This window comes from Gracilinanus agilis, chromosome 6 (genome assembly GCF_016433145.1).
Source record: "Gracilinanus agilis isolate LMUSP501 chromosome 6, AgileGrace, whole genome shotgun sequence".
Taxonomy (NCBI): Eukaryota; Metazoa; Chordata; class Mammalia; order Didelphimorphia; family Didelphidae; genus Gracilinanus; species Gracilinanus agilis.
Genome location: NC_058135.1, coordinates 259,170,372 through 259,184,881, shown reverse-complemented (window position 1 = coordinate 259,184,881; position 14,510 = coordinate 259,170,372). Strand labels below are relative to the sequence as shown.

The window sequence follows — 14,510 nt, the reverse complement described above, 5'->3', positions numbered from 1 at the left end:
GAGAGAGAGAGAAAGAGAGAGAGAGAGAGAGAGAAAAGCATTTTACTTTGGTGCAGGTAAAAACAGCCATCATGGAATGCTTACTTCACCAGAAGCTCATCCCTAGCACAGAGGCAAGAGCTAACCTTTCTCCATCTTAGAAAGATCACAGTAAAAATATTGACAGATTTGGACTACATCATCTGAGGGAATGTCCCCCCAGCAGAACCCCTAGCTTTGCTCTCAGTTTGATTGGTGCTGGGTCTTTTGAGTCACTGTTTGCCCTTCAGAACAAAACATAAGAACTCTCAATTACATCCAGAATTCTCTGCAGAATTCAATTTTTTTTTTTTAATAATGGGGATTTTGCTATTCTTCTTCTACCTCCCTACAGTCTTGCTATTTCAATCTGTTCAATGTGCAAATGTAGCCTGAGAATTTTGAAGCTGGAAGGGACCTTGGAGGGTGGCTAGTTGAATTTAGGCAACTAAGTAACTCAGTAGATGAGGCACTGGAGTCAGGGAGGCTCCTTCCTTCCTGAGTTCAAATCTGACCAGACACATTTACTAACTGTGTGGCCCTAGGCAAGCCACTTTACCTTGTTTGCCTCAGTTTATTCATCTATAAAATGAGCTGGAGAAAGAAATGGCAAGCCATTCTACTGTCTCTGCTAAGAAAACTCCAAATGGAGTCACAAAGAGTTGGATATAACCACCACAACAAAAATTGAACTTATTTTACGGATGAGGAAACCAAGTGTTTGAAAGGCAAAGTAATGAAATTGCCCAAGGTCTTACAGGAAACCAAAAATAGAACTGGGTTTTGAAACTGGATCCTTCAAAATCCAATTTGGCATTTATTCTACTACCATCATATCTAATGGATAGAATGCTAGATTTGGAGTCAGGAAAATAGGAGTTCAAATCCTGCCTGAGACACCTAGCCTTCTTTGGCCTCATTTTCCTTATCTATAAAATAGGGGAGATGGTAATAGCACCAACCTCGTAGAGTTGTGGTAAAGACAAAATGAGTAAATACGTGAAATGCTTTGAAAAATTTAAAGCACTATGTTAAAAATATGATGGTGATTCATGATGGTTCCACTGCTTGCAAGAACCTCTGGGTCTTGCCATCTGCCATGCTACATTCCTGTCTTAATATTGCCTTGGTCCTTCCAACTACAGTGAATTGACCAAAACCATAATCCTCCCTGTTGTATGACATCTCCCCCAGTTAAGCCTGAGCTTATTGAGAACAGTGGCTCTCTTGATTTTCTATTTATATCCCTGACCTTAGAAGTGTGCTTGACTGTCTGACTCTTCATGACTCCCAAGGACCATACTACGCCAGTACCATCCAAGGGATTTTCTTGGCAAAGATATTGGAGTGATTCGCCATTTTCTTCTCCAGTGGAAGGTTAAGTGGCTTGGCCATGGTCACAAAGCTAGCGATTATCTGAATCTGGATTTGAACTCAGATCTTCCTGACTCCGGTGCTCTATCCACTGAACCTTGTAGCTGCATATCCTATAAGACGTGGGCACTATATTGGATGGCTTTGTTTATCTTTTTTTTTTTTTTTTTAAATTAAAAGAAAGGCTCCCTGGGTTGTTTCTTTTAGATGGAAGTTATATGAAATACTGTCTGATTTTCCCTTGAACTCACCTCTCCATCTATCCCATTTCCATTGCCTAGAATGGATCTCCTCCTTCCTCAAAGTTCCTCTAAGAAATCTTACCTGATTAATCAATCAAATCACTTAATAAACATTTATTAAGCACCTATTATGTGCCAGGCACTGTGCTAAGTACTGATGCCCACATAATTATTTTATTCTCAGAAAAATGTAAAATTAATACTTCTCCATATACAAAAGGTACCTCCCCTCCATCTGGCTAGCACAATGTGCCCTCTTTAAGGGTAGAAACTCTAGCCTGTTTTTTCCTTGCATTTCTAGATCTTAGCCCAATGGCTGATGTATAGCAGAGATTTGATAAGTACCCCATAAGTCTTCTCTTGATTTCTGAAATGCCACAATTTTCCCACCAAAAGAAACAAATCAAGGCAGGAACTTCAAGTTACAAAGATTCCAAATTTCTTTCCAGATTTAATTTGTTGTGGTTTTGATGGCATCTAACCTGTTTGTGGCAATCAGCAGAAACTGGGGATGAGAGATGGGCGACTATGGTGTAAAATGCTGCATACCCTATAAGATGTGGGCACTATATTGGACGGCTTTGTTTATCTTTTTTTTTTTTAATTAAAAAAAAGGCTCCCTGGGTTGTGTTTCTTTTAGAGGGAAGTTATATGTCCTGAAATGACTGTGATGGAAATAAAAATCAATAAAACTAATTTTCTTTCAAGGAAAAAAAAAACAACAAACAGGAGATTCAGTAGAATAATAAAGTCAAGAAATTCTTCTAAGACATAACAGAAAGAAATTGGACCAAATCCAAATTTCATTCATTTTACGTCTCCTTAATCTGTTCAATTTTGGTGCTTTTCCCCTGTGATGGACAACTATTTCATAGCATGGGAAAACTCAACAGTGTCTGATGATCTTTTGATTAGAAACCAAAAGAATCCACCTGTTTCATAGTGTCTTAGATCTAGAGTGAAGGGCATTTTAGGGGACATCTAGCCCAATTCTTCTCAATTTACAAACTAAGACTCAGAGGTTTAAGTGAGTTGCTTTAGGTTACACAGGGTGTAGATGTCAGAAGCACAATATGAACTCAGATCATCTGAGGCTTTACCCTATACTATGCCTTGCAGCTAGGTGGCAAAGTGGATCATTGACCTGGAGCCTGGGAATACCAGAGTTCAAATTCAGCCTCAGACACTTACTAGCTATGTGACCTTAGGCAAGTCACTTAACACAGTTTGCTTTCCTTTCCTCAATTGTAAAATAAACTGGAGAAAGAAATGGCAAATCACTCTAGCATCTTTGCCAAGAAAACTCCAAATGGCATCAATGAAGAGTGGGAAATAATTGAACAATATACTCTACTCTGTGCCTCTGAGATGGGTCCTGAGGTAGGTTTCTATCCAATCTCCAGGGCTGTCTAGTCAACCAGTCAGAGCTGCTTTTATTCCCACCCAGGAAGTTTTCCTCATCATTTGCAGGTTCTCACCTGTCTTGGAGCCCCAGAATGCTTGAAAAACCCACTGGCTCTACTAGGAGTCTCTCTGACTCAGGCTAGCCTTTGATATTTGAATGGGAGGAGGAAATTAATGGAGCCTAATCTCTCTATTTTGTTTTTCAAAACAACTGCCCCAGGCCAGGAAAGAACTCTGGGTGTGTATTGAGCCAAGCTAGAGCCCAGCAGAAGAACAATGGGTGCTTGCTTAGAGAGAAAGGACCAGGATGGCTCCCACCCACCAGATTTTCACTGGAGGCTAGAACCAAGATAAGGGAGGAGATCTGGCTGGTGTGGCTTCCCATCCAGGAGGCCAACCAAGTCAAACTCTGGGAGACCAGCTGGGAAAGCAAGTTTTCAAATCTGGAGCCTTTAACTGAATTTGGGAGATACAATCTCAAGAGGGAAAGATAATACTGTAGTATAGATAACTGTCTTCATTCAGCTTTTGAGAAAAAACGGTGCTAAGAGCTGCTGAGTTCCTGGGTCTATAGATTTGGGACAGGAAGCCATCTAGTACAACCGCCTTCTTTTATTGATTAAGAAACCCAAGACTATCTAAATGATCACCCTAATGCAAATAGCAAATACTATGGAAATAAATCTTGATCAAGGACACATTAAAAACCCAATGGAATTGCACGTTGGCCATGGAAGAGGGGTAGGAGGAGGGGAGGGAAAGAATATGAATCATGTAACCATGGGAAAATTATTCTAAATTAATCAAGGGAAAAAAAAAAAGAAACCCAAGTCTAGAGATTTTCAGTGTCTTGCCTAATATTACACAAGTAATAAGCAACAGACCCATAACTTGAACCCAGTTCCCGATTCCAAAACTAGTGCCATTTCCACTTTCATTAATGGCTTTTCCACTATTTTCTTGAGAATATGTTTTGTAAGCCTTAAGAGGCTCTTTGGAAATCTGAGTTATTACTGTTTGCTCTTATTGTTGCTAATGAATGATAAGACATAACCCAAACTCACCTGTAACAGAAGGCCTCCGGGGTCGATGAGGATAGGCGTCATCAGGATCTGTTAAGATCAATAAATAATGGGTCAATCATTTGTGCTTCAACCACCTCATGAACCTTATTCAAGGCTCATTGGAAGGAGGAGAGGAGATCCAGAGATGGTTGGCCACTCATTCCTCATCTTCCAATCCACCAGGTGAATGAGAGTGGGTTTAAGTTTCATAAAACCCAAATTTAGGGGGCAGCTGGGTAGCTCAGTGGATTGAGAGCCAGGCCTAGAGACGGGAGGTCCTAGGTTCAAACCCGGCCTCAGCCACTTCCCAGCTGTGTGACCCTGGGCAAGTCACTTGACCCCCATTGCCTACCCTTACCACTCTTCTGCCTTGAAGCCAATATACAGTATTGACTCTAAGATGGAAGTTAAGGGTTTAAAAAAAAAAATTTAGAGATCAGATAACATGGCAGGAGGAGCCAAAAGGAGAGTATCCTTAAGGAAAACCTAAATACACCATGACCATTACCACTTCCTATGCCCCACTTCTAGGACAAGCATTCCTGTCCCCAACCCATCAAAGGTTAAGGGACTCAACTTGGAAAGATGGGAAATGGGTAATAGAAAGTTTGCTCTCTACTGGAAATACCATGGAAAGTAAGTCACCAGAAAAATCCAAAATGTCCTCTACCATGTTAGAAAATCAAGTACTCGTTCATCAAAGAGTGGAGAAAACCCAGGAAGGTGAGCATGCATAGAATTGAGCACAGATTTAATATTTGGTGAACTGAATTGAGGATGAGAAATTTTGGTATTTATTGCTATGACAATTAGTTGAAAATCATATTGGGAAACAAAGGTTGAGGTCGAAATTTAATTTATTTTTTTCTCATCAGTCCTTTAGAGTCAATACTTTAATAATCAAGATAACAGAGAAATGTAAAAGGACTCTATCAACAATAGCTCCGAAACAGAGATTGGCACATGCATGGCAAGGATCAGAATCTTTGTTCTAGAGCATTTTGGGATATCTTCAACAACATTGAGGCTACATTTCCCAAAAACAAATTAGATATTGTTTAATCACATATCAAGGACCCTCGGAGAGGAGCTGCATGCTTAATCATTCCTGTAGATTGTAAATTCCTTGAAGGCAGGCATTTTTTGCCCTTTTTTCTCAGTTTTCAGGGTGCCTTATGAATAATAATTAATAAGTATTCATTTACTGCTTACTTTTTTACAGAGAAAGTTTTCTGCATTGGGATCTTCCAATATTAATGAAATTATAGGTTTATTTTTTTTTAAGTGCCTGACCTATACTACATTCTGGGATTACTAAGACAAAAATAAACTGCTCCCAAATAATTACTATCTACTTTTTGAATTGGAGAGGACTAGTGATTTAATAAAATGGCTATTGATTTCTCTTCTGGCACCTAGCATAGTGCCTGGCACTATGTGTGGCACAAGAATGGCAAGGATCTAGAACTAGTAGCACTAGTAAGCACTAGTAGGTGCTGATCTGGTACTAGTAAGCACTAGTAGGTGCTGAAGAAATATTTAATTGATTTATTAGTTATCGATATGAATCACGTGGCAACAATACTATTACTATTCATGTGTCCAGGGAGATTTGAAAATAGATATACTAACTTCTTTTCTCTTATATTTTCAGGTTGTTTACCTGGATAGACTATAATTTTACAAAGGACAAAGGCTATTTCTTTTTTTTTTTTAAATCCCTGGTACCTAGGACAGTGCCTAGCACATAATAAGGGTTTAATAAATATGGTTTGATTGATTTCTATCCCCACTAGTGGGATAGTTAGGAAAGTGGTTGGCACAAAGTAAGTACTTAATAAATCCTTGTTGACTGATGAACTGGTTTTTATCATTCTGAAGATGAACAAGTTTCCATTGCACCTTGGGATCAAATTGTCACTAAGAGCATCATCACCATAGTTGCTCATATCCATACTGCATTGGTTAAATTTGTTAAAAACTTAAAATCCACAGAAACAACAGCTACCTCTTCTTCCCCCGAAAAAACCCAACCTTTATAGTACAAACCATAAGTGGAAGTGGATTTTCATGACAGAAACTTTGAGTACCACCATGATCCAGAATTCAAGGCTTTGTTAAAAATATTTTCATTATAGAACTATGAAAAGTCTGTTCGTACCGCTCCAGAATACATAAATGTGGTTGGACAATGTTCAGAATATGTGAACAGCATGTTAATGAGAAGGTATTCCATCTAGTAACAATCATACGGCATCAATTATGCATCCAGCACTATCAAAATAATCATTTAAAAACCTAAACTATAATACAAGTTGCCAAATGTCCCTTCTCAAATAAGGAAAATCCAGTTCTCTGGCTGGCTAGAGATAATAACAACATAATATAGCAAATAATAGCAATAATAAAATTAAATAATAACCAGTAACAAAAGGTCATAGTGATCTTAAAAAACAGAAGTATTGAACAGTATTAAGGCAAGGGACTAAGAATCCTGCCTTGTTTCAGCAGTTCCCTTGGCCTTTAGGTTGTGTCTCTAAACCAGTGGTTCCCAAACTTTTTTGGCCTACTGCCCCCTTTCCAGAAAAAATATTACTTAGCCCCCTGGAAATTAATTTTTAAAACATTTTAATAGCAATTATTAGGAAAAATAAATGCACCTGTGGCCATCACTAACCCCCCGGATCGCTGCAGCACCCACCAGGGGGCGGTGGCGCCCACTTTGGGAATCACTGATCTAAACTAATCAGCTGATCAATAAACATGTATTGAGCATCCAGCCTGCTTTAGTCAACATAAAAGTTTCTGCAGATACAAAGATAAAAGTAAACCAGTTCCTGCCCTAATAGGAGTAAAATGTTTCAATGATTCAGTGAAGAAAATGTTTGCGAAGGAGGATTTCACCTAATATTAAGAGAGATCAGTTCAGTTATCTCCCAAATCTCTCACATTTTTATTCTCTTCTTCTTCAGTGTTAGTCTCTCCATGAGAAATGAGGGGCAAGGGTGGAAAGGAAATAGATAGTACTCAACTTGAGAATCAATCTGTTTTATGCTAGATTGCTTCACAGAGTTGGTACAAGAAGCAAAAGACACCTTTTCCCCACCAAGGCAAGGAAACTCCAATGAATGCAGAAAGATGCCTTCAGAAAAGCTCATGAGGTTCACCATCACCAAAAGAGATCGAGTTCCTAACTCACCACCAAAAACTACAAGTGATCTAAATGCCACTACCAACAAAGGCAAGACTTTGGAGAGAGAATCATAGTTGCATGCAGAGTCAACAAGAACCACGAGAGAATGGGGTAGGGTCAACCCAAGACAACAAAATGGCTATCATTAGCTCAAGAATGGAGGTCTTGAATGGAGGAACTGACCAGTGATCACCTTCATCATGCATTTCTACTTTTTCAGCTTTCCAGAGAACCTCCCATCCCTCATAAACCATATTATAAGGGGGAGTAACAAGTAGGTTATTATTTCCTTTTTATAGAAGGAGAAACTGATATTTGAAAGAAGGTAAGATACTCGACAGTGGCTCCTCTAATAAGCAGCAAACATAAGGATTTGAAATGCCTCCATTCAAATCTAAGCTACTGGAAAGTATAAAAAGTCATTTTCTGATCATGCAGGGTTTAATGGTCACACGTAGTCTAAGAGACAGAACATCTTTTCTGTTCATTATAATCAGGATCCTGAGAGACGGGTCCTTAGCCTTGGGCCCATGAACTTAAAAAAATAAATCTATTTTCATAACTATTTCTATAGAACTGGGTTCCCTTGTAATTGTGTGTGTTGTTTTATGCATTTTTAAAACATTCTGAGAAGAGATTCAAGCCTCGGTCAGTCTTCTAAAAGCCATCTGTGACACAGAACCTTGAAAGGAAAAGCAAACTGGATAATAAACATCCTAGTTACCTGCTTTATCAGGAGCAAAACCTCCTGAAACAGTAGCTTTAGTCATTCCTGGCAACCCAGTAGGCATGTGGGCCTCTGAGGAGTGGGTTCTGTTCTCATTGGTGTCTGGTAAATTAGAAATGGAATCTTCTACTGGAGTGGTTGAGTCTTCAGGAAAGTTTCCATCTGTTTCTCCATCTGCTGCAAGGTGGAATTAGTTGTAACCCAAACATCTGCAAGACCACCACCACCGCATGCGTAGAACTCTTGAGTTCCGATATTGAACTTTTTTTTTTTTTAATCATTGACAGGGAATAAAGAGCCAGAGAGCAAGTGGACTTCCAAGGTTGGTGTTTTATTTTATTTTATTTTTAAATTTTAAATCCTTATCTTCTGTTTTAGGATTAAAACTAAGTATCAGAACATCAAAAGAGTGGTAAGGGCTAGGCAACTGAGGTTAAGTGACTTGCCCAGGGTCACACCGCTAGGAAGTGGTTGAGGCCACATTTGAACCCAGGACTTCCTGGCTCTCAATCCACTAGTTTCTCTAGTGTCAATAAGCACCTTGGTCAATGTTAGGTAGATGGTACTCAGGTAAGCACAAACATAGGATCATCATGGGTTCATCAGAGCCAGAAGGAGAATTAGTTTCACTCTCTTGCCTGTAGAGTTCAAGATTATTTAATTTTCTAGGGCTTTGACCCATTAAGCAGATAAGGTACCACATCTCTCATTATCTATCCTGTTGATAACATTGAGGAAGAATACATGATGAATCTGTAATGTCAGCAAGATGGGAAACTCCTCTTGAGGAACTTTCTCCACCATAGCAAATCATATCCCTTTTTGGACTTAGTAAATTAGTCCTAAGGACTTTCCTGAGGCAGAGAAAGACTAATTAAGTGGCCAGGGTCTTACAGCTTGAAATCAGGTTTTCCTGGTTCCTAGTCCAGCACTATAATCAGTATGCCACACTACATCTAATTTAATAGTGAATGTAATATGGTATCAAAAAAGCAGCAAGTGCTGAATGGATTTCTGCACTAGAGAACAAACATGGAAAACTCAGAACCAAGGGCTGCTGGTCAAATTATTCTACGCTTTGCCATGAAGGTATTATTTTTGAGTCATAGTCTATTGTCACCTTAGATTTATGACCCATGAAGACAAACACAGCTGGAATACAGATCATGTTGAGAACCAGAATGGGGTGATTCATTTAAAAGGCAGAAAATGATATAATTCTGACATTGAGATCATTCTGAAAGAGGTCTAAACTGGAAAAAAATTGTACCATTGATAGCAGAGCTTAAGGGGGTGGAAATAGGGAAATTAACTCTTGCATTTAAGACAGCTATTTTATCAAGAAGGCAATTAGCAGAAAAAGCAGAGAACCATCACCAGAAGCACCTCTAGAGACTTCCAACTCCCATAGCAATATGGCGGCTATTTGATTACTCTTTGTTCCTTCACCATGGACACGACTCATGCTTTCTACTGATTATGAGGGGAAGCCAAGGTAATGAATTTACTAAGTGAAGCCATTCGAAGTTGCCATTCTTACTGAGAGATGTTGGAGAAGGAGCTGTGGAATGCTCATGGCCATCTTCCAAACCTGTATGTGGTCTGGAGGTGCTCTCGTGATGATTCTGTTCTGCTAGGACAAGGGATGAATCCAGAATTAATTGAAAATTCAGTACAATCCTTCTCTTACAAGCTGATGAGAATCCAGCTATAGATGTCCCAGAGGAGAGTAAGGAAAGAAGATGGGCAAGATTCGTACAGAGGATTCTCCACCGGTTGATGGAAGTGTGTGCTAGACCTCTCATTTTCCCACCCAAGCAACCCCTTAATTCTTCAACATTGAAAAATTTTAGAGTGAACTGTAACACCCTCCCCAACCAATGTCATCTGCCCTGAACTAGCCCTACTCCTGATCACAGAAAATACATAGGAAAACCAACAATCATAAAACCAAGGAAAACAGGAAAGAGAGCCGTGGTATTGTGAAACGATTATTGCCAACAGCCAAGAACGTCTTGCTGTTATTCAGGAAACATAATTGTAACGGACACAAATACTGCCATAACAGTCATAGATGTTGTATAACCACAATAGAGGAAGAGGACCAACAAGAATAACCAACCAGTTTATGTTAACTTGAGGTGGATTTAATTCAAAGAAGCCAATAATTCAATCACCCACACCTCTCCACCAGCACTACCCCCATCCATTCCATTAAGCAGTCACCAGTTGGCTCTCCCCTTAACGTTTCAAATCTTATTTCTGAATGTGGACTCTCTGGCCTTCCAGGGAGAGACCACTCACAGGGTCAAATCTATGTGTGTCTATTTTAAGTCAGGATCACAAACTATGGCTTTGAGAGTCTGAAACCATTTTCTTTGTGCTTTTCTGTGAAAGGCTCTGATCCATACTACCTGTGTGACCCTGGGCAAGTCATTTACCTTCCGTCTACCTCTGGAATGCGGTTGCTTTCCTTTGTATTCCCAGAATTTATCATAGTACTTGGCATAAAGAAAATGCTTACTAAAGGCTTGTTACCTGACTGACTCCCTGGCGCATAGTAGGCATTTAATAATTTATTGGATTGAATTTCTCCATAAAAGTTTTTATTGAAATGAATGAATTTTTTTCCTTGTTCTGACAGTGAATTCTGAATGAGTTTGGGTGGGGCTCTTGGACTGTGTCCGTAACCACAAAGGGCCAGTGAGAAAGTTTGGCTCTGCACAGTTCTTTCATGATAGATAATGTTAGATAATTTACTTTTCTTGGATCTTGTTCGCCTCCATGACCTTGACTTTTAGTTGCCAGAAACCCTTGGTGATCTTCCTCCCTTGGAATTTGGGATGATTTTTTGATTATCTATTAGCTTCTTCTGGATTGAAAGCACGGGCTCCCTAACCCCTCCAAATAAAGGGGTCGATATCTGCCTCTTCTCTATAGTAAGGAATTTGTGTGTGTGCATGTCTGTGTGTGTGCGTATTTGTGTGTGTGTGTGCGTGTGTGTGTGCATGTTTGTGTTTGTGTGTGTGTGTGTGTGTGTGTGTGTGTGTGTGTGTGTGTGTGTATTTGGAGGACTCATGTGTATCATATAAGGGTGACTGAGAGGTATTGTGGATGACTGCCTTGGAAAGTCCAGCCTCTGATAGTACTGGATATCTAAGGGTGGGCAGGGCGCCTAACTTAGTATGCCCCAGGCATCTCTCTTAAACTCTAAATTGCCAGTCTATAGTGGTGGGAGCTGCACCAAGAGTGTAAAGATGAACTCACAGTTCCAGACCCCAAAGAAAATGGGAAAATATCAGAAAATCGTCCTCATAGCTGATTCGAGTTACTTCACAGAGAAGCCAGTCCTTGGAGAAGTAAGACGTATATTGGTATATTCCCAAGTTATTCACACAAAGTCATTGATTCTAGAGTATCCGGATCATGACAGAAAAGCAACCAGGAGACTCTACCCAATCCACCAAAGCAAAAGAGACAACCGAAGCATCCACCAGATTCAGGCCAACAACATGCAAAGCTGAATTCCTTCCCCAGCAGTAAGGCTGCCCGATCGCTCCATGCCTCCACCATGATCCAACACCAAGCAGAGCTTGAACGAGAGCCAAGATGGGGAGATTGAATGCTGGCGGGGAGCAGGGGGGATAGAGGGGAGATTGCAAGTTGGTATCCTTACGAGTGGCCATTGGAGAATGGTCTGTGGTGCCATAGTCTTCAATCCACCCTTCCTTTGGATCTGCGGTTGAGTGGTGAGGTGCTGTATCTAGAGGGGTTAATTAAGCATTAACAGTCGGTTTCCTGAACATTTATTTCCACATCTTTTGTGCCTCAGATCTATTTTTGTTTTTCTACATACATATATTGATGTCTCCCTTTATACATCTATTTCTGACTGTTCTAAACACGGACATAAAAGGCACTCAGCGGCTTATGAAAGAATATGACCTTGTAAATTATCACAGGCACCCCGGGGGGAAGGAGACTCATCAAGACTTCAAAAACACCCAGAGGGAGTTGCAAAATCTAACAGTGACTAAGAGAACAACACAATGTATTTTGTACAGAAAGCGCTGAATGAGTCTTGAAGCAGGCAAGGTCTTCACAGTCCACAAATCCCATCAATATCCATAGTGACTGTAGGAGAGTCATTTTGAGAAACTGGGAACGGTGAACCAGAAGGAGTAGTGCTAGAGAGGAAGGTATGATATATTTCATTGTCATTAATAAATGTCAAATAAATATATGTCAAAATAAAATGTCAGTGTCAAATCTGGCCTCAGACACTTCCTAGCTGTGTGACCCTGGGCAAGTCACTTGACCCCCATTGCCTACCCTTACCACTTCTGCCTTGGAGCCGATACACAGTATTGACTCCAAGACAGAAGGTAAAGGGCTTAAAAAAAAATGTCAAAATGCCATTGACAATTTGAGAAAAGCCATCATGTGAAAGAAGGGTTAGATCTGCTTACCAAAAACAAGGGCAAAAGTAGGAATCATTATAAAAGTGATAGGAAGATAGAATTCAGGCTGGCATAAGGGAGGATTTTCAGACAGAAGCCTTCCAATGAAGACTGGAGAATCCCTTGTTGGGGATGTTAAGAGAGACCATAGGATCATTATTTTAGAGCTCAGAGGGGGCACCAGAGGTCCTATAGTCCCACTTACTCATTTTACCGATGAAGAAGCTGAGGGCAAGAGAAGTTAAGTACTGGAACCAGAACACATGGGCTATTGTTCAATTGTTTCAGTCAAGTCCAACTCTTCATGTCCCCATTTTCTTGGTAAAGATACTGGAGTGGATTGACATTTTGCTCTCCAGCTCCTTTTATAGATAATTAAACTGTGGCCAACAGGGTTAAGAGATTTGTCTGTGGCCACACAGCTAATGAGTGTCTGAGGCCAGATTTGAACTCAGGACTATCTTCCTGACTCCAAGTTGGCACTATATCCACCAGGCCACCTAGCTGCCCCAAGGTGGTGGGCATCAGATGGAAAATTCTTGATGGGGTGTGATTTGATCTCATTGGTCTCTAAGATCCCAGCTAACTGAGATAAGCTGATTCACAGCTAGCCTGGTTATAAAGTTGCCACCTCTTCTACATTTAGAAGTTAGTCATTTCCAAGTTGATCTAAGATCATGGAGGCTAAGTACAACCTTTTGCATTAAAGTGGTTTACATAAGACTGAAAAAAAAACAACAAAACCCAACCTCAAGATTTTCTTCACAGCCCAGAAATATGGCTCCAAGAAAGAGCTTGGTTTACCTTAACTCAATAACCCAGAACCAAGACAGAACATCCTATGAAAGGGAAGCCTAGTTCCCAAAAGGAAAGTTATCCAGAAAGGTAAGTTTCTCCAGAAAGTTCTTTGGAAGCCATACAATGAGAGGATTTGAAACTGTAGAGGAGCTTTAGAGGTCATCTTGTCCAACCCTTTCGTTTTTTAGATTAAAAAAAATAATAGAGGAAAAGAGAGGGAAATAGAGACGAAAAATCCCTTGCTTAAGTCTTACAAGTATTAAGTAACAGAGCTGGAACTCAAACCCAGGTTTTTTGATCCAATATTCTTCAATAACCCTTCAAGAACTAACTATATAATGGTTAAATCCATTTTACAATTCTTTTCCTCTTATTAAAGTCAGCCTTAGGATCATAATTAGAGAAGGAAAGGCTCTTGAGGAATCATCTAAGGCAACCTTCTGAGTTTACAGATGAGAAAACTGAGGCTGAGAGATATATAATGCCTTGTTCAAGGTTATATAGCTAGTTGGGGTCTGAATTGAGAATCTGTGATTACAAATATAATTTCCCAACTTTCTCTAGTACCTTGCAGGTAAAAAGAGCTTCTTTTCTCTGGTCTACATTTGCTAGCTAAATTGAGATGTTTGAAGATTAGGAAGATCAAATAAGAAAATACAAAAGAAAAATGTCTATTTTTGTGTGGCACAGGTATGCCTTACTTTATTATTATTGTTATCATTTGAGGTAATAATAACATTTAGCTTATTATATTATTTTATATGATATATAATATATTATTTATATAATATATGATATATAATAAGTATATTATGATATAATATATATTACAGGTTAAGGTTTATAAGACACTTTACAAATATTCTGTCATTTTGTCCTCACAATAACCCTGGAGGTAGATGCTATTATTATCTCTATTTTGTAGATGAGTAAACTGAAGGCAGCAGAGGTTAGGTGGTTTGCTCAGGATCCCACTGACAGATTTGAACTTGAGTCTTCCTGAGTCCAGGCTCAGTTGCTCACATTTTTCTAGAGACATTTGTCAGGGAAGGGAGGAAAGTGATAGACAGAAGTCAAGGGAAGACATTTTTCTTAGGACTGGGGAGATTTGAACAGGTCAGTAGGAAAATGGGAAGGATCTGGTGGAAAAAGTATGCCTGAAGATTCATGGGATAAAAAGTTACAGAAACAGGATACAGGAGGAAATGAGAAGGGATGGGATAAAGACTA

The 14,510-nt window shown here is 39.6% G+C and overlaps 1 protein-coding gene across 1 annotated transcript in view; it reads right to left on the bottom strand.

The window, feature by feature from the left end:
* CD44 (CD44 molecule (Indian blood group)) overlaps positions 1-14,510 on the bottom strand; it is a 119,218-nt gene that overhangs the window by 25,866 nt on the left and 78,842 nt on the right. The window contains exons 14-17 of the mRNA XM_044681850.1: positions 11,699-11,785; positions 9,563-9,655; positions 8,020-8,199; positions 4,103-4,150 (exon numbers count right to left, since the gene is read on the bottom strand). Of these exons, the coding sequence (XP_044537785.1) occupies positions 4,103-4,150; positions 8,020-8,199; positions 9,563-9,655; positions 11,699-11,785 (408 nt within the window). The remainder of the gene's footprint in view (positions 1-4,102; positions 4,151-8,019; positions 8,200-9,562; positions 9,656-11,698; positions 11,786-14,510) is intronic.